Consider the following 27,661-nt stretch of genomic DNA (forward strand, 5'->3'; position numbering starts at 1 on the left):
GATTCCTCCTGCCTGCATTCCTGAGAGAGATAGTGACCCTAGCAGTGAGAGAGCAGGGGATGAGATCTTGCTGGACACTCGGCGGAGACGGTGGGAGCGGTGCCTGATGGAGGGTGCTGAGAGGCGGTGCTCTGCCCGCTTGGCGCTAAAACAATGGTTGCGTCCCGAGGATCCCCGGGTAAGAGGGAGGACCTCTCTATAGCCCATAAGTTCAGAGTTTTCCTGCTCTTCCCCTTCAAACGGGGACCAACTGCCTTACCCAGAGCTTAGGCTACTCTGCGTTTCCTTGCTTAGTCGCTGGTGATTAGCATCTGAAAGAGTCATTTAAGTTGTAAAGGAATAAAGCCTTGGAAAGAATCCCTTTCGTCTGTGTTGTGAGTTGGCTATTGGAGGGGACTTAAAGAGGCAGCTAGGGCGCTCCTGGCAAAGGGTGTACTTAGTTTTTCACACATGGCTTCTCCATTTCGGCTTTATTTCTGTACAATAAATAATGACACGGTGTAATATGTCATGTGCTGTTGTTCATCTGAGGTTGTATTTACCTAATTTTAAGACCTGCTAAGGACCAGATGATCTTTATTATGTCCTGATACGGAAAACCGTAGAACTCAAAGAGGGTGTACTTTTTCACATGACTGTACATTTTCTGATTGTTTAGTTATTCTGTCAAAATAGGATTGCAGAATATTAATTGGAGGATCTCCCTAGCACATAGATTAAGTGGGGTGTTGCATTCATTTTCAAGTTGTTTATGTGGCTGGCCACTTAAATAGACTTGATAATATCAACAAGGGGATCCAGATTAATTTTGACGTTTTGTTTAATGTCTCGATACCACGACAACCCGATATTTAAAATTTTCTAGTTTCCATATAGAAGGCCATTGAAGGCGGCAGGTAACATAAGCTTTCCAAAGCATAGTCTCAGATCTGACCAACCTATTTTCCTGCCATTTACCTTCAACTGACACCTTGACATTCAACATCTGAACTGCTCTCGACTATAGTAAATTGATAGATTCCCACAATGTGCCAAATATCTGGTTCTTTAGACCCCCTTTGTTCACTCCTGAGGTGGATGTGAACAAGCAACTCACCTCCACCCAAGCAATATCTAGCAGCAAAGACAGCAGTTCCTGTGTTTGGTATATCTGAGCAGACATCCTCTTTTCTCCTTTGATTCCACTCAGTCCTTCTATTTTCTTTTCTCCTCAGTCCTTCTATTTTCATAGCTAAAATGAAAATGATTAATAAGAGGCTGAAAGTAATGCATTATGCAGGCAGGCAGTGCCTTTTGCCACCACCAAAAGAGCAAGCAATGCAATACCAACACAAGACAACAGCATGTTGCATGACTAGTGACCATGCCAACCCATCAAATGCAGTAGCATGTGTATACGTGACTACAAGTGCTGCTGCTTCTGGCTACCTCTGCCGCCTGATTTGACGAGGCAAAGTGTGGTTGTCATTTAGAAGTGTGCTGCACCCCCACATACTCCACTTATTTTCAGTGGCAGGACAAAAAAAAATAAGTCCAGTGCAAGGGCAGTGGTGAGCCCGCCTGAGGACCCAAAAGATCTGGCAGCTGCATGAAGAATGCCAGCCTGTGACCTGACTTCATCACACATTGAACCTTAGACTAATAGGAACTAAATTAAATTTAAAACGTTTCAGTAATGAAACAAATACATTAAAACACAATTTAAAAAATTAGCCAGTACAGCCAATTGTGGAGGATGATGCAAGTTATAGGCCAAAACATCTGGAAGGCCACAAGTTTCCCGCCCCTGCCCTGTATCTTTTGTCTGGATGTTTCCCCAATTATTGTGGCAATGGAGAGTGTTTGTACTAAAAAAAAATCCTCCTTTCTTTCCCATCCAAGGTTTTTTCCCCCCCGACAATCTTCCTTGGGCTTACACATGCTGTGGATCCATGCATCTCTGCTTGGCCCAATGCTTCATGTAACAAATCTCCAGCAGCCAAAGAGGGTTGCTTCATTTGTCCCTTGATTTCTATGATCATACTGAGAACTCCATACATTTCCAAGTTCAAGGGAACCCAAACAACTTTTGACAAAATGCATGTCAAAGATACAGACCCCATAACGTTCTTGCTGAATGAAAACCCAGTTTCCTTTCCCAATAGATTGGGATCCACAGTCTTTTTGTAACTGTGGGCACATTTGGAATTTTGAGGAAATTGGCTGCCATGGTTGAGGGTGTGGTGAGCCACAAAATGGGTGCCTTGCATGTGTGAACGATTACAATATTTACTACTGCAACTAAACAGAGATGGGGTCTGAGCCCCCTGACAAAAAAAATTACTCTTTGGAACCCATGTTGTCCTGCTCCAGCAGAACACCCATATTAGGGAAGGTAGTTTACCCAAATAACTTCTAAATAAATTCCTCTAAAATGAATGCACCGCATATATGCATACCTTTTCTCTCCCAGGATCACCAACCTGGCCTGTCCGCTCTGTTTTCTCTTCCTTCCTCAGCGCACGTGTGCGTGTTCGCACACCTGCCCAGCTCCTCCATTTTTTCCTTCCTCCCCCATATCCTGGCCCTCGATTTTTTTCTTACCCCCCATTAGTTTACCTTCCTTCTTCCACCTAAGCACACCTACTAGTTTGTTGTCTCCTCAGAGTCTACACACTGCCTGCTGGAGGTGCATTACCAACAGAGAGAAGAGACCAATTAGCACTGTTCTCGCCTCTTTTCTGAGTCTCTGGGCCAGTCAGAATGGTAGGAGGGCCTAAGTAGACAACATGGGAGAGAGTGAAGAGAAAATGGGGCTCTTCAGCCATTATTATAATCTAGCAGTGCGGGTAACAGAGAGTCTGGTGGGTGCATTGGCAGCAATGGGGTATATGTTGGAGATCCCAGCAATAGACAAATGCATTTGTAAAGTAGCTTCTATCCTAAAGTTTGAACAAGTAAACTGTGACCCCAATCCTCTGAATATTCAGAGGATACATGATTTCCATGTATGCTGAAGAAGCTAAGCACTGTATCATGGTCACACATTCATCTGTCGGATGAGGTTGCACAGAATATAACAAAGGAGAAGTATAGATTGAGAGGTAAAGGAGAGCATTCTGCTCTTCTGAGTAAATGGGGCATAATCCTTCAAGCTCAAGCAGGACTGCCCCAGGTGATGACATGTGCTTAGAAGTACACTCCACATGGGAATGCTTTGTTGCAAGTCCCACTTGCCCACAACTCTTTCTGATGAAGTGGACAAGGTGCTTTCACCTGTAAAGCTGACCACCTGCTTACTTGATCCTTACCCATCTGGGCTCATTATGAGCTGCAAAGAGAGGCTGAGTGATTTCATGGTGGACTGAGTGGTGAACACCTCCCTTGAGGAGGGAGTGATGCCATCAGCTCTCAAGGAGGCAGTGATAAGACCACTCTTAAAAAAGCCCTTCTTGGATCCCTAAGTCCTGAACAACTTTTGCCCAGTTTTGAATCTGCCATTTTGGGGCAAGGTGACTGAGTGGGTAGTGGCGATGCAGTTGAAGGCACACTTGGAAGAAGCTGATTATCTGGATCCATTTCAGCCGGGCTTCAGGCCTGGGCATGGGACAGAAACGGCCTTGGTCGCTTTGGTGGATGATACAAGAAGGGCTTTGGATAAGGGTGAATGCTCCTTCCTTGTTCTCCTCGACCTCTCAGCAGCTTTTGATACTGTTGACCACGGTATCCACCTGGACCGCCTGGAGGGGTTGGGCATAGGGGACACCATATTACGGTGGTTCCAGTCCTTCCTCTCCAGCAGGTACCAGAGGGTAGCACTGGGAGAGGTTTCAGACCCATGGCCGCTCACTTGTGGGTTCCCACAGGGTTCCATCCTCTCTCCACGATGCTATTTAACATCAGTGTGAAGCTGCTGGGGGCTATCATGAGGAGGTTTGGGGTGCGGTGTCATCAATATGCGGATGACACACAACTCTACCTCTCATTCAAATCTTCACCAAGGTTGGCCATAGAATCCCTGTCCAAATGTCTGGAGACGGTGAGTGGCTGGATGGGGAGGAATAAGCTGAAGGTGAACCCTGACAAGACCGAGGTACTTTTGGTGGGAGACAAGAGGAGGTTGGGGGATGTCAACCTGGTGTTGAATGGGGTACGGCTACCCTTGAAAGACCAAGTCCGCAGCCTGGGGGTCATTTTAGACTCCCAGCTGTCCATGGAGGCTCAGGTGTCAGCTGTGAGCCGGATAGTGCTGTACCAACTCCATCTGATTCGGCAGCTGTGCCCCTTCCTTCCCGACCATCTGCTGCCATCGGTAGTACATGCCCTGGTCTCCTCTCGTCTAGACTACTGTAATGCGCTCTACGTGGGGATACTCTTGAAGACAGTTCGAAAGCTGCAGCTGGTGCAGAATGCGGTGGCTCGCCTGATTAAAGGCAGCCGCCAGTGTGATCACATCACTGCAGTGCTGAAGGAGTTGCAGTGGTTACCAATTGTTTTCCAGGCCAAATTCAAGGTGTTGGTTTTGACCTTTAAAACCCTAAATGGTTCCAGCCCAGCCTATCTCAAGGAGCGCCTCCAGCAACACCAGACAGGCTGCTTAACAAGATCAGCCTCGGATGGCCTTCTCTCTGTCCCATCAGCCAGGACAGCTAGGCTGGTGAGGACGAGGGAGAGGGCCTTCTTTGTGGTGGCCCCCACTCTGTGGAACTCCCTCCCTAGGGAACTCCACCATGCCCCCTCTTTAACGAGCTTCCGCCATGCATTACAAACATGGTTGCTCAGGCAGGCATTTGGGGTGGGTTAGGATATTTTTAGAAATACGATGTTTTAATGTGGAATTTTATTGTTTTAAACTATTGTATTGTACATAGAGTGGCCAGCCAGATGGGCAATTAAGAAATTAAATAAATAAATAACTCATACACGAGAATATCATCCATAAATCATAATTGAGCTGTACATTTCCCATCAGCTAACTGCTATTTTCCTCTCTAATTTTCAAATTAATTATATTTAGGTACATGACCTAGCAAAGGCAGATAATGAACTTCATATCAGGAACTCCGTCTGTGTAAGAGGACCACTCCTATATTGGTAGTGTGATGAATATGCCATTGCATCAAATCTCTGTAATTCCAGCCCGAGATGCTACTTTTTCCAGAGTCTCCAAGAGCAAGGCCAAAGGGAAAGAACAGGTATTGTCAAAGACTTCTTGATTTTTCTTTCATTTAGGAGGTTTAGTTATTAAATAATCAAAATGTTGAGGGAAATTGGGAAGAATAACTTCGCAGTCATACTCCCTGATGAGGCCGCTTGCATTTTTCCCCTTGAAGTTTTTGGTTTTTTAAAAGAACCTGTTGTTGTTCAGTCGTTAAGTCGTGTCCGACTCTTCGTGACCCCATGGACCACAGGACGCCAAGCCTTCCTGTCCTCCGCTCTCTCCCGGAGTGTGCTCAAGTTCATATTCATTGCATCGGTGATGCCATCTAGCCATCTCATCCTCTGCCATCCCCTTCTCCTTTTGCCTTCAATCTTTCCCAGCATCAGGGTCTTTTCCAGGGAGTTTTCTCTTTGCATTAGGTGGCCAAAATATTTGAGCTTCAGTTTCAGTATCTGTCCTTCCAATGAGCACTCAGGGTTGATTTCCTTTAGGATGGACTGATTTGACCTCCTTGCAGTCCAAGGGACTCGTAAGAGTCTTCTCCAGCACCACAGTTCGAAAGCATCAATTCTTCTGCGCTCAGCCTTCCTTATAGTCCAGCTCTCACAGCCATATGTTGCTACTGGGAAAACCATAGCTTTGATTATATAAACCTTTGTTGGCAAGGTGATGTCTCTGCTTCTTACTATGCTGTCTAGGTTTGCCATAGCTTTCCTCCCAAGGAGCAAGCGTCTTTTAATTTCATGGCTACAGTCACCATCTGCGGTGATCTTGGAGCCCAAGAAAATAAAATCTGTCACTGCTGCCATTTCTTCCCCTTCTATATGCCAGGAAGTGATGGGGCCAGATGCCATGATCTTCGTTTTTTTAATGTTGAGTTTCAAACCAGCTTTTGCACTCTCCACTTTCACCCTCAACAAGAGGCCCTTTAGATCCTCTTCGCTTTCTGCCATTAGGGTGGTATCGTCTGTGTATCTGAGGTTGTTAATAATTCTCCCAGCAATCTTAATTCCGACCTGTGATTCATCCAACCCGGCGTTTCTCATGATGTACTCTGCATATAAGTTAAATAAGCAGGGCGACAATATACAGCCTTGTCATACTCCTTTCCCAATTTTGAACCAATCAGTTGTTCCATGTCTGGTTCTTACTGTTGCTTCTTGACCCTCGTACAGGTTTCTCAGGAGACAGGAAAGGTGGTCTGGTACTCCCATCTCTTTAAGAATTTGCCACAGTTTGTTGTGATCCGCACAATCAAAGGCTTTAGCGTAGTCAATGAAGCAGAAATAGACGTTTTTCTGGAATTCTCTTGCTTTCTCCATGATCCAGCGAATGTTGGTGATTTGATCTCTAGTATTTCTGCCGAAAACCCACTTGTACTTCCGGTAGTTCTCGGTCCACATACTGCTGAAGCCTAGCTTGTAGGATTTTGAGCATCACCTTGCCGGCATGGTGCGGTAGTTTGAACACTCTTTGGCGTTGCCCTTCTTTGGAATTGGAATGTAAACTGACCTTTTCCAGTCTTGTGGCAATTGTTAAGTGTTCCAAATTTGTTGGCATATTGAGTGCAGCACTTTAACAGCATCATCTTTTAGGACTTTAAATAGCTCAGCTGGAAGACTGTCATCTCCACTAGCTTTGTTGTTAGTCATGCTTCCTAAGGCCCACTTGACTTCACTCTCGAGGATGTCCGGCTCAAGTTCAGTGACCGCACTATCATCGCTATCAGGGACATTCAGATCTTTCCTGTATAGTTCTTCTGTGTATTCTTTCCACCTCTTCTTAATCTCATCTGCTTCTGTTAGGTCCCTGCCTTCTTTGTCCTTTATCATGCCCGTCTTTGCACAAAACGTTCCCTTGATATCTCCAGTTTTCTTGAAAAGATCTCTAGTCTTTCCCATTCTATTGTTTTCCTCAATTTCTTTGCATTGTTCATTTAAGAAGGCCTTCTTGTCTCTCCTTGCTATTCTCTGGAACTCTGCATCCAGTTGGATATATCTTCCCCTTTCTCCCTTGCTTTTCGCTTCCCTTCTTTCATGAGCTACTTGTAAATCCTCATCAGACAGCCACTTGGCTTTCTTGCATTTCTTTTTCTTTGGGATGGATTTCGTTGCTGCCTCCTGAACAATGTTATGGACCTCCGTCCATAGTTCCTCAGGCACTCTTGTCTATCAGGTCTAATCCCTGAAATCTATTCCTCACCTCCACTGTATATTCATCAGGGATATGATTTAGGTCATACCGGAATGGTTTAGTGGTTTTCCCTACATTCTTCAATTTAAGCCAAATTTTTGCAATAAGAAGCTCATGATCTGAGCCACAGTCAGCTCCAGGTCTTGTTTTTACTGACTGTATAGAGCTTCTCCATCTTTGGCTGCAAAGGACATAATCAATCTGATTTCGATATTGACCATCTGGTGATGTCCATGTGTAGAGTCTCCTCTTGTGCTGTTGGAAAAGAGTGTTTGCTATGATCAGCGTGTTCTCTTGGCAAACTCTATTAGCCTTTGTCCTGCTTCATTTTGTACACCAAGGCCATGCTTGCCTGTTATCCCAGTGATTTCTTGACTTCCTACTTTAGCATTCTAATCCCCAATAATGAAACGGACATCTTTTTTTGGTGTTAGTTCTAGAAGGTGTTGTAGGTCTTCATAGAACCAATCGACCTCAGCTTCTTCGGCCTCAGTGATTGGGGCATAGACTTGAATTACTGTGATGTTGAATGGTTTGCCTTGGATTCGTGCTGAAATCATTCTATCATTTTTGAGATTGTACCCCAGTACTGCTTTTCCCACCCTTTTATTGACTATGAGTGCTACTCCATTTCTTCTAAGGGATTCTTGCCCACAGTAGTAGATATAATGGTCACCTGAATTAAATTCGCCCATGCTTGTCCATTTTAGTTCGCTGATTCCCAAGATGTCGATGTTCAATCTTGCCATCTCATGTTTGACCACCTCCAGCTTACCTTGATTCATTGATCTTACATTCCAGGTTCCTAAACAATATTGTTCTTTACAGCATTGGACTTTCTTTTCACCACCAGACACATCCACAGCTGAGTGTCCTTTCGGCTTTGGCTTCACTCCTTTGGCTTCTTTCTGGCACTACTTGAAAATTCCCTGTGCTCTTCCCCAGTAGTATTTTGGACTCCTTCCGACCTGAGGGGCCCATCTTCCGGTATCATCTTTTAGCCTTGTGATACGTTCCATGGGGTTTTCTTGGCAAGCATACTGGAGTGGGTTGCCATTTCCTTCTCCAGTGGACCACATTTTGTCAGAACTCTCCGTCATGACCTGTCCGTCTTGGGTGGCCCTGCACGGCATAGCTTATGGCTTCACTGAGTTATGCAAGCCCCTTCGCCACAACAAGGCAGTGATCCATGAAGGGGTTAAAAGAACCTAGATACATGTTATTTTCAGTTACTGAGGCCTGAGGATGCGGACAAGGTGCTTGGCCAAGTCCGATCGACCACTTGTGTGCTTGACCCTTGCCCTTCATGGCTTATTAAATCAAACAAGGAGGGGTTGTCTGGCTGGGTCCAGGAGGTTGTAATTTCCTCCTTGAGAGAGGGAGTGGTGCCTGCCGCTTTAAAAGAGGCAGTAATTAGACCACTCCTGAAAAAGCCTAACCTGGATCCAGAGGATGTTAACAATTATAGGCCAGTGGCCAACATCCCCTTCCTGGGCAAGGTGCTTGAGCGGGTGGTTGTAGGACAGCTCCAGGCACTGTTGAATGAAACGGATTATCTAGATCCATTTCAATTGGGCTTCAGGCCTGGTTTTGGAATGGAAACTGCCTTGGTCGCCCTGTGGGATGACCTCTGCCGGGAGAGGGACAGGGGGAGTGCGACCCTGTTGATTCTCCTGGACCTCTCAGCGGCTTTCGATACCATCAACCATGGTATCCTTCTGGATCGGTTGTCTGGGTTGGGAGTAGGAGGCACTGCACTACAGTGGTTCTGCTCCTACTTGGATGGCCGATTCCAGAAGGTGGTGCTGGGGGATTACTGCTCTGTGCCATGGCAATTGTGCCATGGGGTTCCACAGGGCTCTATTTTATCCCTCATGCTGTTTAACATCTACATGAAACCGCTGGGGGAGGTTATCCGGAGGTGTGGGCTGAGGTGCCATCAATATGCAGATGACACCCAGCTCTACCTCTCTTTTACATCAAAACCAGGTGAGGCAGTGACTGTTCTGAATCAGTGCCTGGGCACGGTAATGGACTGGATGAGGGCTAATAAACTGAGACTCAATCCAGACAAGACGGAGATACTGTTAGTGGGTGGTTCGTCTGCCCGGCTAGGTGATATTCAACCTGTTCTGGAGGGGGTTGCACTCCCCCTAAAGGATCAGGTTCGTAGTTTGGGGGTGCTCTTGGATCCAGAACTGTCACTTGAGGCACAGGTGAACTCAGTGGCACGGAGCACTTTTTATCAGCTTAGGCTGGTATACCAACTACACCCTTATCTGGACAGAGATAGCCTAGCTACAGTTATCCATGCTCTGATAACTTCTCGTCTGGATTACTGCAATGCGTTATATGTGGGGCTGCCTTCGAAAACGGTCCGGAAACTTCAGCTGGTCCAAAATAGGGCAGCAAGATTGTTAACAGGGACTGGCCTGCGAGCTCATATTACGCCAGTACTTTTCCAGCTGCACTGGCTGCCAGTCCATTTCCGGGCCCGATTCAAAGTGCTGGTGTTAACATTCAAAGCCCTTAACGGCTTGGGGCCAGGTTACCTGAAGGATCGCCTCCTCCCATATGTGCCTGCCCGGACCTTAAGATCATCGTCAGCGGCCCTTCTCCGTGAGCCCCTGCCAAAGGAAGTGAGGCGGGTGGCTACTAGGAGGAGGGCTTTTTCTGCTGGGGCACCCTGGCTCTGGAATGAGCTCCCTAGTGAGGTTCGCCTGGCGCCTGCATTGTATTCCTTTTGGCGCCAGGTGAAGACCTTTTTATTTTCCCAGGCATTTTAGCATTTTAGCCTTCTAAATTTTTATCTTTGCTGTTTTAAATCTGTATTTTAAACTTCTGCACTGCTGCTAAGTTTTATTGTGGTTGTATTGTTATATTGTGGTTTTAATGTTCTGTGTATTTTAAATTGTTTTATTGTGTGTTGTTTGGATTTAATTTTTGTGAACCGCCCAGAGAGCTTCGGCTATTGGGCGGTATATAAATGAAATAAATAAATAAATATTTGCTTTGAGACATTCACAGTGAGAGGGACATCTGTGAAATATTGAGCCAGGACCTCAAATTTTGGCCAGGTCTCTAGTGCTGGAAAATAGGTGACAGCCTTGCATAACTCTCAGCTTTCACATACATTCAAACTACCAACTAAAAAACCAGTCAGCTTCTGTGAGGAAATAGCAAGTTGCACCTTGAAATATCACACACACCATAGAGGTAGTAGTAGTTATCTGCAGAAGCTGAACACTGGAAAGCGGCTTCAGGAGGTTTCATTGTGGAGAAAATGGAAGGAATCAAATTCCACTGTGTTCCTCACAACCAGTGTTTAATTCAGTGATTCTTTTCAGCCTGCTTAAGACCAGAGGGCTGAAAAAAAATCATTGAATTAAACACTGGTTGTGAGGAACACAGTGGAATTTGATTCCTTCTATTTTCTCCACAATGAAACCGGCTTCAGGAGGCTTAAGTCCAGCTATGTCATGTTGGCTCAAGTTCCACAAAGCCAGGAAACTGGAAGCCAAGGCTGAGGCCTTAACAGATGTGCCCTGTGATCAGTGTTGATGTTGTGCAATGCCACAAATCATGCTTGCTTACAACTTCCCCTCCAAGCACCTGCACTTTTCCTTGCATATTAGCTCCACCACTCCCTCATCATTCTCCTCACCCTCTCCATGTGTAGAGGCCGACCGTCTGCAGAGCAGAGCCTCCTCTATCCGTAGATGCTCTCCCTGAGAATTTAGAGTCCTGATTTTCCATTCATGAAGTAGTCTACCATTACTAGGCATTTTGAGCGAGTAAGAAACATAACAAAACAGTTAACAGTTATAATGTCCTTCAGGAGAGGAGCTCTAAGGGAAACCTCCTTGCAGTCAAGTCTGAATTGCCCATCAGGCTGAAAGATAGTGACAGGGACTGAGCCATAAAGGCTCAGAAAGGCACCACTGAAGAGTGGCCAAACTAATTTGGGGCCAGCATGTAATAGATCAGACAAACTGACATCTCATTTGGAACAGCTCTGGCTGATAGCAGTTTTTAACAACAGCTTATGACAACAATTAATTAACAATTACATTAACAATTAATGTAATATGGCAGCTTTCTTTGAGGTGAAGACAAAGTGTGGGATTGCTAGAGTCACCCGTTGGGTAACTGCAAGTTCAGTTGCCAGTCAGTGGAGCTGAGTTTTCTGGCAGCAACATATTTTCTGGAGATGGGGCTCAGAGCATTGACGCAGAGATCTTCCAGATCCATGGTGCTGCTGTCTTGTCTCTCAAGGTAAAGTCTCCATCATCCCATCAGATTCCAGTGCCTGACAAGGTTGGTCTAGGGCACGATCTCCTAGCAATGCTGCCACCTGGGAACTCAGTGCTGGTGTCAGTGCTTTCCTCCTTGTTTAACTACCAGCTTGAAGGCCATTGGTATGCAATGTGTTCTTGACAAAGCTGATCTAGGAAAGATTTGAGGGTCTGTACCCCCACCCCAGTGTTCCATCTTTAATTTCAGGTCTCTAGCACTTGAGTTTGTTTTGCTGTTTTAGGATCAACCTGAGCTGGCAGTCACTGCGATGTCCGTTACTTTCACAGACATAGATCTTCAGTACAAAGGGTACTGTTATTGCAGTTGTTTTGGCTGCATTCCCATCTCCCTTTCTGTTGATATAGGGCTGGATGATTGGGTGCCTTATGGCCCTCTTGAAGAACCTCTCACCCTATCGAAGGTGTCTTCACTGTCAGAGTACACCAGGGTGTTCAGCAAGTGATGAAGCAAGAAATAGCTTCTCAAATATCTCTCTCAGCACAGTGTTTTACCTTGCTGCATCATCTAATAGTGACAATGCTATCAATTGCCCCATTGCTCGGTGAGCACGTACATTATGCCTCCATGTTGATCACATCCAAGCCACACTCTTAGTAGGATTTCTTGAAGATTGGCTTAAGTTATTTTGGTGTCTTGACCAGGACTGTGCTGTGGTCATACAGGATAAATTCCAGGATAGTGAGGAGAAAAATTTTTTTAAAGTGATATCTGTAAAATTCATCAGAGTAAAAGAAGCTGTAATGTGAAAATCTGGGCTAACAATTTGAGATAAATGATAAAGAAACTGAGACATTGGCAGATCTATATCCAGAAATATTTAAATATTTAAAGGAAGGGAAGCTTCTCACGATTTGCTCGCAAAAAAAGGAGTACATTACAGAAATGTAAATAAATAAATAGATGTTCATATGGGAAAGGAAAAGGAGTGGATTATAGTTTAAACTATAGTTTAAACAATTGAACCAGTTACTAGAAATTATAAATAACTCTGCTTAATAGTTGAATCTTGAATAATAAGATCAGCTAGGGTCATTCCTGAATTTCATTAATAGGTGTTTTTCTGCCGCCTCTTTTTCTTTTTCCCTTCTGTTTTGTTTTATTTATGTATTTATTTTTAAATGAATAAATAAAGTTTTGTCATTGAACATGAAAGGACTAAACTCAGGAAATGCATTCAGATGATATGCTATGTTTCTAAGGAACGAGAGTGCCAATAATATTTCTGAAAGAAACCTGTATTTAAAAAGAAGAAAAGTATCTAGAGATGTTAAAGTTAGGATAGGTATTCACAGCTTGTGCACCTGAAAAGAAAAAGGGAGTTGCAGTTCTTGCCAGAAACCCTGTACCAATCATTTTCTCTGAATGGATAGAAGAGTGTTATATTCTCGGGAAAGAAGATTTTGATATAAAGCAAAAGTTGCACCATGTAACCAAAAACATTTATTTGAATAAACTGAAAAATTCTTGGAGGATAACCTTTGGAGGATGAAATTTTAATGGTGTGTTCAATCCTAAACAGTTCAGGTTGTCAAAAATTCACCTAAAATCTATTAACAGTGATTTTTAATAGACTTCTGGAGATACTTTAATCCATCTGCAAAAAAAAATTCTTCTTTTTTAATATTCATCTCTTACTCCCTAAACTCTAAACTCTCCATACCCCATATTGTACCAAAGGTAAATCAATTAAAGACAAATATTTGTCAACTTGTGTAAAGTAATAAAGTGCATTAGAACATGGCGGTAGAAAATATATGTGGGATATGAAGTTAAAGGAGTATTATGATCTTGTGGAGGTAAGGTGGGCTTTATAGAAATTAGGTCCTATTTAAATTTATGCAGGATATTGGGTTTCAGTCCTTCAAGTGTGTCACTGATTAATATTTTATTATGGTCCTTTGAGAAATTGCACAGCTTTTGAGAAATTGAATTTATCCTTAAGGACAAAAGTCACATTAAGATGAAAGAGACAGTGAGAGAGAAGTTAAACATAAATTCCTATAAAGAAAAATAGGAAAAGACATACAAAGAAATATATCCACTGCTTTTCTGGAAATTGGTCCATAATTCCATTCTTCAATTAACAATAATTTCCTACAAATTGTTGTTTAGATGGTATCTCTCTCCATTAAGATTAAATAAGATCTACCCAGAGGTTAATTATATTTGCTGGCACTGTAATTCTTATCTGAGAGATAGAGACAGTATCTACTGGACATGCCCCAAATCACAGATAATTGGAAATCAGTGTTGACCCATATACAAGAAATGATGGGTTATGCCATTGGAGGGTGGTGGCTAGTCTGACTAGTGGGGAGTAGGATGGGTCAGGAGAGGTGGAGCCAGAACAAACTTCTTTTTTTAGTGTGAGCCAGAAATGTCTTTAAACGGTAAGCAGGATGAAGTTAGCCTTCCTTCCTAGACCATTACTTTACTCAACTGAAAGGAAAAAAAAGGATTTTTAAAACCACATGTTCACGATGTATCCAGTCTGAGATGCATTAGTTAAGGCAAAGAAGATGGAGGCCAAAATTTACATGCAGTTCAAACCACCACCATTTCTCAAGAGTAACAATGCAGAGAGAAGTGATTTGTGGCAGAACCCACTTCTCCAAGATTTAAAGCAAAGGGGAGTCGGGGAAGAGAGGGAAAAAAACCATTTCACACACAGGCACACTGAGGCAGCAGGCAACTATGAGTGTTAGTGTTTGCAAGAGAGAGTTTGTGTTAGATAACAGAGAGCAGGCTTTTTTTTAAGTGTGGCCCAGCAAGCATTAAACAGGAGGAATTGAGCTAGAAATTCACAGATATTAATTTGCCCAACCCAGAGGGGGAAAAGTGCTTGAGGTACACTTTAACCACTCACACCAGGCAAACATTTGTTAGGAAACACAAGATGGAGGAGGACACAGGCCAAAATGCATTGTTTATCCACCCAAACCCCTTGCACAAATGACTTACACAGAGGAAAGAAAAGGGCTAGAGAAACAGACATGTACAAGGAAAGCATTTGTTAGGAAAGACTCCAGACACAGGCCAAATTCATTGTTTTCCCCCACAACCCCCTTGCTTTCTCCAGTCCCAAGTTACCCAGGGAGGGGGATGGTTTAAATAAGACAGGAACACAGACTTACATTCATTACACACACACACACACACACACACTTCTCCAGACTCCTTACAGAGAGAAAGGAAAGTTTTCTTTCTCCAAAGGGCCAAATTAATTAATGTAGAGCCAGCCAAAGAGCCCAGAGGTCAGTTTTTATCACAGAGTGATCCTATGCATGTTTACTCTGAAGGAAGTCCCTTTGTGCTCAATGAGGCTTACTCACAAGAAAGTGTGCATAGGATTGCAGCCTAAGTGAATTAATTGGAGACCACAGAGGTGGACCTGGATTTAGGGGGAAAAAAGTTGTACTTGGGTAAATTATGCAAAACAAACAAACCCACAGACATGAATTTTAATAAAAACAAGGTCATCCTGGTCTAAATATGAAATGAAACCAATTGTCCTTTTCTACTCTCCTCTTCACACAACCCACACCCCTCATGGGAAAATGGTTGGGAATAGATTGGAGCAATGCAGCAGCTGCTACGCCTCAAGAGTCAGTCTAGCAGCATGTGACAGTGCCACTAGACAGTTGCTATCCTATACAGTGCTGGATTGGTTGCTGCTGGCATGCCCACAATTGGCTAGCCAGCCGAGCCCGCCTACAAGGTCAATGATTGGCGGACTTGGCTCAACTATCCAATGAGCCAGCCAGCAAATGTAGTGAGCAGGAGCCCTGGGTGACTTTCCTATCACCCAGTACAACCCCCCCTCCCATGGGGACGGACGGGGTCTACTCTGATTGGCTAAGAGCCTGAGCAGAGCCCTTTTTTAAAAAAAAGTTTCCCCCGCACAAGGGGAGCATGCCCCTCCAAGAGGGCTTTCCCCTGCAGGAAAGGGGAACATGTGCAGTTCAGAAAATAACACCAGACCAGGAGTTGCATTCAGCTGCCCCTCCAAGAAGCCTTTCTCCTGCAGGGAAAGGCTCTATACATGTACATCAGTGTGCACATGCACAGTTCGGAAAATGACACTGCTGCACCAGACCAGAAATTCTTGGTCTGCAGCAGTGCAGTGGCAGCAGCATCCAGCCACTACAATGAAAGAAGCCGTTGATGCCATGGCAAAGATATTTAGTTTATTTTTTTGTTCGTAGGTGTGGAAGAAGTGGCAGTGGTGGGGCGGCCACTGCATTATACATTACTTCTGCAGTGCCACTAGATTGTACATTACCTCTGGAGTCTTTAATTATATTATTTCTTCATGTCAATCACTAATTTCATTAGAGGATAAAGAAATGGTTATCTACTACAGCTAGAATTACTGCTAGCCAAAATCAGAAGAAGAGGCTTCATCAATAATGGAACAGCTATATCCATAAGGGTAACCTCCCTGCTAACATTCATTCATACGCGCACACACACACGCACACCTGTAGCACACCAATGTGTATATATGGGGATAATACCCCATCCATCGCATGAAATGGAGTCTAGTCCACAAATGCATATGCCATAATATATGTGTTAGTCTTTAAGGTGTAACAAGACTCTTTGTTGGAATGGCTACTAAAGATCTTGGATATCATGTATGTGGTTAAGAAACTTTTCAGAACTCAAGAAGATTGATAATTACACAGCAAGTTTATTAAAAATTTAGTATTTTTATAATGTCCTGGAATATGAAGGTACAGGAATTAGTATCACCATTTACCATGTTGGGAATAATTTAAAATGTAGTTTAGGTCATGGCCTAAACTATATATTTATAACTGATATATTGATCCAAATTCCACTCCATTTTGAGACTGGGTCTATCTAAACTGCAGACCTCATGATCATAACACCTGGCCAAGTGTTTGGGACTTTGTTTGTTCCCTTATCCCTGTTTCTTGCCCAATTAAGAGTTTTGGGGAACTTGAAAGCTTGCACAATTTTGTGGAATGTTGGTTGCTCTTAATAAAGGTATTGCCTAACTGGGTTTTGGATTTTTGTTCTCATGAACCTTTGGGTTTTTTTAATGATCTGTTGATGTATCTGTTGATTTATTTACTTACTGATTTTGGAATTAATGAGACTAATTCATCCCTGTTTTGTTTATCAGTACTGTATTAGATTTTATTAAACATGAACTATGCAGGTTAACATACTGTGTAAGTTGAAACGTTATATATCTATAAAAACGAAAAAAGGTACTGAAGCTCTCCATACAGAAACTGCTTAGGTGGCTGTTTGGCAAGTTATGAACTTGCCAACAGCCCCTCCCAAATGTGTTCTCTATAAGGCTGCCACTCTGTACTAATGTTTCAGTTAAAAATAAACCAATTGGCATTGTTTACAAAGAATAATGGGGTCTAAACAAGTTATGGGAAACTGAGAGGAAAAGTTACATTTGAGTATGATAAGATGGTCAAACCTCAGGCTTTCCTGGTTCAGCAAAATATTTTTACAAAATATTCCAGTTGAAATTTGCAGCCTTAAATCCAACAGATTGGGTTTCCTGTCATACAGTTCAAAATTTCACGACAAAGTGTTCAAGTTCAGTTTGTTACTCTGCACTCTAAATGGGTCTGCTACTTTATCTATGCTAAATATCAGTCACAAAGTTTGAGAAGTATGTTTTGATTTTGGGTCACAACTTCAATAGTTTACTTCCCAATCATATTGTTTCAGCTGTTGGCTGAATAATACTTCATCACTATAACCACTTTCCATTACAACAAAACTTCAACTTCATAACAACTGTGAAAAGTCTCCAAATTAAAGGCAGTTATGTTTTATGCATAATTATAACTCAGTATCTTAGGACCAAAGTAGCTAAACACAGACTTAAAAACCTGTGCCACTTCCCTGATCTAACAGTTCTCATGCATTGTGGTTAGCCAGAGGACCATGTTGCATGAAAGCAAACTTACCTGAAAACAAACATAACTATTACTTTTCTTGCAGACTGGCAGTTCAACCTCTATTTCTGCTCCTCGTAGCTTCTCTCAGACATCTGTCTCGCCAACCAATCAGGACAGCTGCAGGTAAAGTATTGGTTATGTCATTGCAGTAAAACATGACAGTTGATGGCTACACATGTACATCTTCATGAAGTCTGATACCAGATGCATGGATTACAATGAAGGTTCTGGAAATTTTGCAAGACAGATATTGCAGTAAGCTGACCCTGCCAATAAGTAGTCATCTTTCAAGCGTTTTCAAAATGCAAGTACAGAAATGCCAATTTCCTATAAGCTGGGGGGGAAGTACATGGGCATTTAAAGCACAACGGCAGCGGGAGTGGATGCTGAACTGCTGGAAATGGCTTCTCCCAAGCTGTTTTTCCCCCAGTGAGGATTATTTCTGGTCTTGGAGCTCCACAACAGCTACAAAAAAATACTTTTGGAGGTTGAGGCAGCATGTAGGGGAAGAATTCAACACCCCCCGGCCACACATACTGTGTTGTAAATTGCAGTTTCCTTCACACACAAACACTTTAAAGGAAATTGGCATGATAACGCATTGTAGCATATAACTCATGCCATCATATTGACTTTTGTGTTTAATGCTGTTTGCCACTTCTATTCTGCTTGCTGTTTGCCATCCCTGCACTAGCTGAAATTGTCATTTCTTCACATAATTGTATGCATTCTTTTAATAATTGTTTTTACTTTCTGTGCTTTTATTCCACTGTTCTGCATGCAGTTCCAGTGCAGTGTGTTCTGAATGTTGTCATCACAGTCCAGTGCAATCTGCTGTTGTCTTGAAAAATCCTGTCTGCCAGAATTCTCTGACTCAAGGGGCCACTGTGACAGTAATCTGTCAGAATATGGTGCAGGCTTCCAAGAAAAACCTCCATAGGCATGATTGTATCCATGTGGTCAAGTCTAAGAATGGAAAAGCTACCCAAGCTCTGAAATTCTCCAAGTCTCTCAGTGATATGGACCAGAAGGCTCAGAGTACAACCCAAAGCTTTAGCTACGTCGAACGAACATGTTCGGAAGGCAAACTGACACAAACCCAGGAGCAGTGTTTAAAGCTTAACACATTTTATCAAAAGGAGAAGAAACCATTCAACCTCAGGCCGTTTACTTTTAGCAGTTCCAAGCTCTCCTATTTCCGGTCACTTTCCACAAATTACTCGAGCGCTTCTGGGGCTAGCGGTACCCATAGTGCAGTACACATTCCTCTCCTGGAGGACAAGTGTGACCATGAAATGTCCCGGAGTAAAACATTGCTGCACTATATTTTCTCCTTCTCTCATAGCTCCAGTGCAAGCAATCATGAATTGGATAATTACTCAAGCTGCTTCCAACCAGAGAAATCATCCAGTGTGATAGTAGAGAGCACAGGTTTTTGTTCAGATGACATGGGAGACGATGATGTCTTTGAGGACAATTCCTCTTTGAGGCTGAAAATTACAGAGCTGCGGGCACCACTCTGTTCAATTGAAAAGGATAGTGACCTAGACTGTCCTTCCCTCTTGTCAGAAAATTTCCCCACACTTTCCCCTGTGTCCACCTCTGGGGATGCTTGCAGGTTGGTTTACAAAGAGCCACCTTTCTCTTCCCCCTCCCTATTCTATTGTAACCTGCTGTGCCCTCTGTGTTCACTCTTGCTTACTTCCATACATGCAGTTTTAGGACCATGATCTACTGTTACTCTTTTGAGAATACCTCTCTTCTGAGTTTGTAAGCTCTTTGAAAACCCAAAACAATCTCTTTCCCATAAATCTCTTTATGGGAATCTCTTTCCCATAAATATCCAAGTAAATCAGCTATGCATATGAAAGGCCAATTAAACATATAATCTAAAAGTTGTACTTCGCCAGTTGTCATTAGAAAATGGGAAGGTTAAGAACCACTTCCTAGATTTTTGAACTATTGTTGTAACATTGTAGTCTCTTCAACATGCTTTTATATAAACTAAAGTGCTGAGAAGATTGGCTTGGATCTAAAGAGCCACCTCCAGTATCCTATGCCTGAAACAGGACTTCCTTCCTAACCCTAAAAAAGCTACTCCTGAGGATCAGGGCCCTCCAGAATGCATGGAATGTGGTTTGGGGAGCTGTAGTTATAGGACCAAATCTAACACCTAGTTAAGTGTATGAGTAGATCTTTGGTTCCAAGCCACGAAGTCAGACCTGAAAGCCCCCCCACCCCGCCTATTTGCAGGTGGCAATTCGTGGGATGGGGTTCTGATTATTTTCAGAGGGGGTGGGAGGAAGGGGACATTTAGGATCATTTACTATGATGGTGGCAGGAGGAGCGGCTCTTTTTTCAGTTTAACCCCATCCCCAGCCACCATTTCCCCCAGAGTGACCACATATACTCTCCCCCTGAAACAAGGTGAACCACAACTCTACTGAAATCAGCAGTGATTTGGGAGGTGCCATACAAGCTATGTAGGAGCTTGCAAGGCAATGCAAACAGATCTTTGTGGCACCCAAGGCACAAGTGGCATCCAGACATTTGGTAGAAGAAGATACTTTGGACCTGATTCAAGCCCATCCCTTCTGCAGTGCTACATAATCAGCATTTTAAAATTTATATATTCAGTTCCCCTGTTATAGAGTTCAGTAGTAGATTGAATTAACTTACTCTCCATAACTAGAAGCCTCATTTTACTCTGTCTGCATGTATGTCCTGAGAAGTACTGCAGTAAATAAAGTACCACTGTCCCTGTTAACAAGATGATACCTTGTAATTATTTTGCCCTGTCTTGGCTACATTTTTTTTCTTGGCCTCATCTGTTCCATCTCATGAGATATTGAACAGAATATCTGTTCACTATTGAACAGAATAGTTCTTTCAGTTTTGTGGGGTGATTTGCACTGGCTGACAATGCCTGCTCTGCCTCTCCCACATGGTTTCCATCTTCAGCCATATGTTTTCTCGATTGGGCCCTAATTGTTTTTCCTTCTGCTTAACAAATTGTTGTGCTTCTGATACAGGATATGCCATTGTGAAGGAGATGACGAGAGCCCTCTAATAACTCCCTGTCACTGCACGGGAAGTCTTAATTTTGTACATCAGGCTTGCTTGCAGCAGTGGATCAAGAGCTCAGATACCCGCTGCTGTGAACTCTGCAGATATGAATTCATCATGGAGACCAAGTTAAAACCTTTAAGAAAAGTAGGTGCAAGGGTGGGTTTCAAATGGTTACCATTTCTGGGCAAACATGTAGTAATGTCTTCATTAGCTCTCAGGGCCACTTTACACACATTTAAGTAGCTTCACTTTACAGATATTTGAGGCAGCTAAATGGCAGAGAGCTGTATGTAGGAGAGGGAAAGTGTTTGGGATAGGTGCTTGTATCTTAACATTAGCCCTCCCCCTCAGGACAATATAGGACAGCAATAGATTACCATTGTATGCCAGTTGTATGTACAATAGTATGGTATTATGATTATATGCCCCCCACACACACACCAGGGCAGCATTGGGTTACACTGTATGCCTGCTAACTATAAAGATAATAAAAACAGGGATGATATTGGGATGATAATACAAATGGCCTATCATACAGGATTGAAGTAAAGATTACTGAGATAATAGAAGTGATGTGCTTTCAACACCCTAACCTACAGTATAAATGCTAACTTTACAGGGTCACAGCTAATAGTGCTGGAGTCAGGTTGTTATGGCTGAACACCTGCTGAGGTCCAGTGCCTAACAGAGATGCCTTGACCTCACTCCCATTTCCTGTCCTCCCACCTTCCCCAAAGCTCTGTCAGGGGAAAAAGGATCCATCTTGAAGGCACGCCCTCTGACTGTGATAATGACCAGCAGGGGGAGGCTTGTGGAAAAGGAGGGCGAGACTAGCAGAAGGTATGGGGAAGGCAGGTAGGTATCCAAGGGAGTGAAGGATAACAGCACAGGAATTGAGTGGGGAACGGAGGAGGAGGAGGAAATGCTTTTTCTACCTATGCCACCCCCCCCCTTCTGTCCCTGGAAGTTGTCACACATTCATGCATCCCTTAGTGCAAGAGCAGAGAAAGGTGGGACTACCATTGGCAATGGGGGGAGGGGCTGTGTGATCACCTCATTTCAGTAAAATGTGGTTATAAAATGTGTTTGAGAGCACTGGCTTTTAAATCTTATAACTGGTGAACCTTAATTGTGATTATTCCAATGAATATATTACCATATGAATCTTCCACTATCTCAGTTATGCTTTTTGGCATTTAACTTGACCTAAGAAAGCTACTTCATGACATTTTTAACAGAGCTTGTGCCAGTAAATGTATACAAGTGATAGAGTGGTACATTAATGGTTTAGAATTGTAATGAATTGAACGTAAAGGATACTAAGTAATGTATCACATGCCAAGGGAGTAAGTCACATGTGCTTTTCAGGATGTCTGCTGCTAAATTGGGAACCACTGTCAGTCAAATTTGGTAAAATAAAATCTGGTTCCTAACCTTTTTATGTTATGGGGCCTCCAAAAAGGGCACCAATAGGCCCCTGAAACCTCTCTTGATGCCTGCCAGGTCCCTGTCCCTGATTTGTAAAAATTTCTTAAGACTTTTTAAAATTATTTTTTATTTCACCTGGAAAGCCGACATGCTGCAAAGAGAAAGGAGTACAGTCCAGCACCCTCTTTACTTGGGTTAAAAAGAGTGGTTTTGTGTTTTGGAGCACAGACTGCACCTCTGCAAGTTACTTTTCTTTTAGTCTCACCAGTTTGCCTTCCTGGAAGTTTTGTGACCAGCCCTGCCCATCATGGTAGCCATACTGTGAATGGATGAGCTCTGCCCCCATAGCAGCCATTTTGTGAGCTCAATGAGTAGACAGTGGACACACTCAAATGTGTCCACTGACCCAAAAATGTTGGGGGACCCCTGATCCTAGTCTTTGTTCTACTTTCTGGATTTCCTCCTAGTGGGAGAAGCTACAGATGACATCCAGTGAGCGAAGGAAGATCATGTGCTCCGTAACTTTCCATGTAATTGCTGTCGCATGTGTGGTGTGGTCTCTCTATGTCCTCATAGACCGGACTGCTGAAGAGATAAAACAGGGGGAGTCCACTGGTATGTTACTTTCCTTTTCCTGCCAGAAACAACATTTATTTATGTACAATACGTTTATACCTCTTAATATACTAAAATCCCTAAGCAGTTCACATAAGAAACACAATGTAACCATGTAAAAACAATACAAAAAATAATTTAAAACATTACAACAAAATAACAGTAAAACAGGGCAGTAACATAATCCTTCATAGGTCAGGGAAATCCTGTGTGAACAAATATGTTTTCAAGAGGCATTTAAAACTTGCCAATGTTTCTGCCTCGAACCACATGTGGGAGAGTTTTCCAGAAGTTTTCCACCACTGAGAAGGCCCACTTCCATGCCATTACCATTGGTTGCAGAACAACCAGTAAGGTCCTCTCAGAAGATCCCAGGGTTCGACTGAGGGAAAAGAGAATTGTTTAGGTCCCAAATTGTTTAGGGCTTTGTATGTCAACAACCCTGAACATGGCCAGTTCAGTTCTTTTAACACAGGTGTACTATGTATATCTAAGGGTTCAACCAGCCACAGCTTCCAAACCAGGTAGAAGGGCAGCCCCACAAAGAGTGGATTACAGTAGTCTAATTGTGAGCTTACCAGTGGCTAGGCTATCCATATCAAGGAATTAACAAGGGTGAACCAGCCAAAAGTTGGTAATGGGCACTCCGGACCACTGAGGTCCCCTGAACAACAAAGATAGATCCAGGAGCATCCACAAATTATGTACCTGTTCCTTCAGAGGGAGTGCAACTGCGTCCAGAACCAGATAAACAACTCAGTTCCTGGACCTGGAACACACCCACCCACTCTGTCTTGTTAGGATTCAGCTTCAGTTTATTAGCCTTCATCCAGCTCATAACTGCATCCGGGCACCAATTCAGAACATGCACGGCCTCTCCTGATTCTGATGTCACAGAGAAATAGAGCTAGGTGTCATAAGCATACTGATGACTCTTATGAACGAGGATGTATAAAGTATCATTTTATTTACCCTGATAGAACAGTGTAGCAATATAAAAGACCCCCCCAAAAAGCTTGCGATTTCCATACATCTTATTTATTTATTTATTTATTTTTATTTCATTTCTATACTGCCCAATAGCCGAAGCTCTCTGGGCGGTTCACAAAAACTTTATGGTAAACTAATTTCAACTCTGTTCCTTCACACAGAGCAACTTTGGATGGGAAAGTAGCAGACTGGGGGGAGGGGGGCTGCAATGGGGAGGGGAATGTATTTCACCAGCAGTTTGTCTTCCGCTGGTGGACAGAGAGCATTGGATACGGCCCTTTGTCTTTCTTACATAAAAAATCCAACCCTCCATTCTCACATCACATTCTTGCTGTTTGTGTTACTTTATTACCTTTCTTCCTTCCTCCACTTACACTGATGTTGTCTGCTAGTAGGCCTCATTTTTATTTACCTGCTGATCCCTATGCTTGTAATATGAATAATTGGAAAAACCTCCTCAAATTCATTTCTTCTGCAAAGTCTTTTTCTGGCCCAACATCAACTCACCTATTTGAATGCTCTCACTTTCCACTTGTAAACAAACAACCACATTGGTTATTTTTCAGGGCTGTGTAAAGCACAGAACTTTGTATTATTCAGGTCCTGAAAATAATGGTTTTCGTTTTTAATAAAAAATGTAAAGTCTTGAGCAGTGAGAGCCAATATGCTGTAGTGGGCTGAACCAGAGAAACCAGATTCATGACCTTGTGTGAAATTAGGCCACCCCACACACTTAGCCTAATGTACAGAGTTGTTTGGATGAAGTGGAACAGTTATGCTGCCCTGAGTTCTTTGGAGGAATGATGTGACGAAATGTAATAGCTAGTAGAATGCAATGTTTCAGAATTAGAATGAACTTTGCATTTTTTTTTCCTGGGCCCCTTGAAAATAGGTGCAGAGATCAAGTTTGGGTTTGAATTCAAAATTTCGTAAATATGTATAACAATGCTCATTTCAATGGCCATCTTCAGATGTAATAATTTAATGATGGTTTGTTGAACAAGCCAGGATCCAGCTGACGAACAAGCATAAAATGATGCTGATTTGTTTTCCCACCTCTGCAATATCTCAGGTGGATACTCTGCAAGTATCCACCTGATATCCCAACTGCCTTTGCATGCTCTAAGACTGGCACATGAGCACCCCCTTCCCCCAGGGTTAGGCATGCCTCACAGAGGCTTGCTGCCATTACTGCAGCCCCATGGGCTTTTAATTAGATTTGCTAGCAGCCCCCAAAGGTGACTGACACATGGTGAAGTGGTTTGTTAAACTTCTCTGTTGGTTTGGAATCAGAGTTCTGACTCTGAGGAAAATCCCCCCACCTCCCAGCCTCGAGCCAAGCACACCAGGGAAGGTGTGCTTGGCTCGAGGGGGGTTGCCACTTATTGCTGTTAGATCACCCAGGCCAGCAACACCATTTCTGCTGCTGCAGAGAACCTGTGACCTGTGAATTGGCACTCCCCAGCTGTAAGACATGTAGAATGAACTTTTGCCACCATATTGACTCCTCTGGGAACAGGCACTCCAAGCAGCTGATTACGCCTCATTAGATTGGCCTCGCCAGCAGCAGTTCTCCAGCCTGTGCTCCATGCCTGCACCAACCATGTTGCTCCTGACTGAATACTCTTCCTGCTTCTCAGGCACCAGCCATGGTCCCTTCAAGACTTGCCACCAATTTCAGTGGCCCCATCAGCACCAACAGCACGAGCTTAAATACTGAGCTCAGCACTGAGCACCCAGATACCAGCAGCTCCTACTGACCTTCAGATGCCTCCTACACTGGGACAGCCTGTAGCCCTTGCCATGCCCCTCAAAACAAACATCCAGTCCTGGAACCTCACCATTCCTTGCGTCCTCAGTTCCAGAGCTGTATGAGATGCAGCAGATTCTGGACCATTCATTTGACAACATTCACATTGGCAGAACTATTTCTGAAGGTGAAATCCACCCATTTCGCAGCTGAAGGTGAAATCCACACACCAACCACTGCCACCTCATTCATTCATTTCATTTCATTTCTATACTGCCCAATAGCTGAAGCTCTCTGGGCGGTTCACAAAAATTAAAACCAAACAGCACACAATATAACAATTTAAAATATATAGAACATTTAAACCACAATGTAACAATACAACCACAATAAAACCTGAGTCTTCTGAATCCTGTTGTTCAAGTGGCTCAGGCTATGGTCACCCTACTTGACATACCTGGGAGAACATATGGAGAGAGTGCCTGCGTAGTCGCTAATCTTGTTTGCCCTCCTACCAATGGGATAGGAGACCTCCCCGCTGCATCCCTGAGTATCCTTCAGATATTTGGCTTGTGAAAACCCCTGGTACCATGAACCTCAACGTGCCTGTGAATGGGATCGAGCATCTCATTATTGCTCTAGTCACCCTCTGTCACCACAGTATGATTACTACCTATGTCACCTGTGGGTAACCTCCACGAGTTCCTGGTGGAGGGCTTTGGGGGATGCCACTGCATTAACCTTGGTCCTTCCTATGGTTGGTATCCTGGTGACAATCCCAATTGTAGTCATACATCACCTTCCTCCAGTATCAATGCCACTGCCTACCCTGACCTTTCGGTATTGCCATCCTCAGTCCTGAACCACCTTCAGGCACAGCCAGCAATGGCATTTCCTTCAGCACCACAACCTGTGGCACCTTCGCAGACTGTCCCACCACCACCTTCAGATGTACTAACTGAGCCCCTGATGTCAACTCTCCCTGCTTTGCTTATGCCAGCCCTTCAGTTCTCTTCATGTGACCCCCTCCGCCTTGGTATGTAGAATGTCTGAGGATGCTTCTGGTGAAGGCCAGACCTGCAGAGCCCACTTTAGATCTGGAGGATCTAACTTTTTGGCAGTAACCTCTATGTTGTCCCCTAATGGAACAGACCTTTCTGTTAACCAAGGAGGTTGTCTGCCCATATGTGGAACAGCTACTCCATATGATCAAATCCCTCACACTAGACATTAAGCAACCACCTCTATCAATCAACAACCTGGTCTTTCAGTGAGTCCATTCAAACACTTTCACACAGGTTACCCATACCTGGGCAGGGAAGTTACCAGGTCCATGTCCCCAGGAATTCCTGGCAAAAGCAATAATTCATGCCTTCAACCTTCTCTAAGGTTGGAGAATCTGTTGCATACAGAATTGTGGATTCTAACCAGTAGTGGAGATAGCCCAAAGTAAGTCTTGTCAGAAGGTCCACTTGGCCCACATTCATCGGGAGGGATGAAAACTTGAGGTCGTGGGCCGAAAATTCTATTCTGTGGCTGCCCTCTCATTATGAATCTCTAATAATCAGGTCTGCACGGCCAGACAGCAACATTTCCTTTTGGAGAAGGTATTGACCTTCTTTGAGTACCTCCGGGAGGACAAGAAAGAGCTAACCTAGATGTTCTACAGTGACGTATGTTGCCTTGCTAAATGGCAAATCAGCATTTCTAGGCACATGGCAGAGTGTGGGTCAAGGGTGATGGCAGGTCAGCTAGACTTGCCTAAGAGGCCAAGTCTTGGGTAGAGGATTTGCCTTTTGATGGAGGGGAACTGTTCAGGGAAACGCCACTCTGGTATCACTCCAGTCAGTGGTAACAGCGATTTAAATGCTATTAAACTGTAAATGCTCTGCTGGGGATTTAAACTGTAATACCTTTACAATTTAGAACTGAGCTAGCCTTTTCACACCTGAAAACTGTTGCATTGGGGCTCACTCCTGAGTAGACATGCCCAGAACTGAACTGTGGCTTGCATGCTTGGTGGGAAAATGTCCAAATTGGTACGACTTACATCTCGCCGCACTCATTCTGTCCTTGGCCCTGCCCTGTGCCCTTGACCCTGCTCCCTACTGGAATGCAGCTCCCTGAGACCCTTCCCAAATTCATTCCCAGGCCGAAAAAGGTTTGGTGCCTCTGTTCTAAAGGAGTGCTCTCCTCCTCTGAGTG

The 27,661-nt window shown here is 43.6% G+C and overlaps 1 protein-coding gene across 5 annotated transcripts in view; it reads left to right on the forward strand.

Moving 5' to 3' along the window:
• The window catches only part of LOC146347617 (uncharacterized), a 54,321-nt gene that overhangs the window by 22,485 nt on the left and 4,175 nt on the right, over nt 1-27,661 (forward strand). For 3 of the 5 annotated variants that reach the window (XM_084854816.1, XM_084854820.1, XM_084854819.1), the window contains exons 3-7: nt 4,997-5,174; nt 17,648-17,727; nt 18,389-19,222; nt 20,637-20,817; nt 22,569-22,716. In XM_084854816.1, coding sequence (XP_084710942.1) covers nt 5,082-5,174; nt 17,648-17,727; nt 18,389-19,222; nt 20,637-20,817; nt 22,569-22,716 — 1,336 coding nt within the window. In that variant the 5' untranslated portion in view covers nt 4,997-5,081. Of the gene's footprint in view, nt 1-3,981; nt 4,073-4,996; nt 5,175-17,647; nt 17,728-18,388; nt 19,223-20,636; nt 20,818-22,568; nt 22,717-27,661 lie in introns of all 5 variants that reach the window. The other 2 variants (XM_084854817.1, XM_084854818.1) reach the window with 2 other exon arrangements.

Source organism: Heloderma suspectum, chromosome 4 (genome assembly GCF_057233095.1).
Source record: "Heloderma suspectum isolate Gila_16-S chromosome 4, 16-S_ref, whole genome shotgun sequence".
Taxonomy (NCBI): domain Eukaryota; kingdom Metazoa; phylum Chordata; class Lepidosauria; order Squamata; family Helodermatidae; genus Heloderma; species Heloderma suspectum.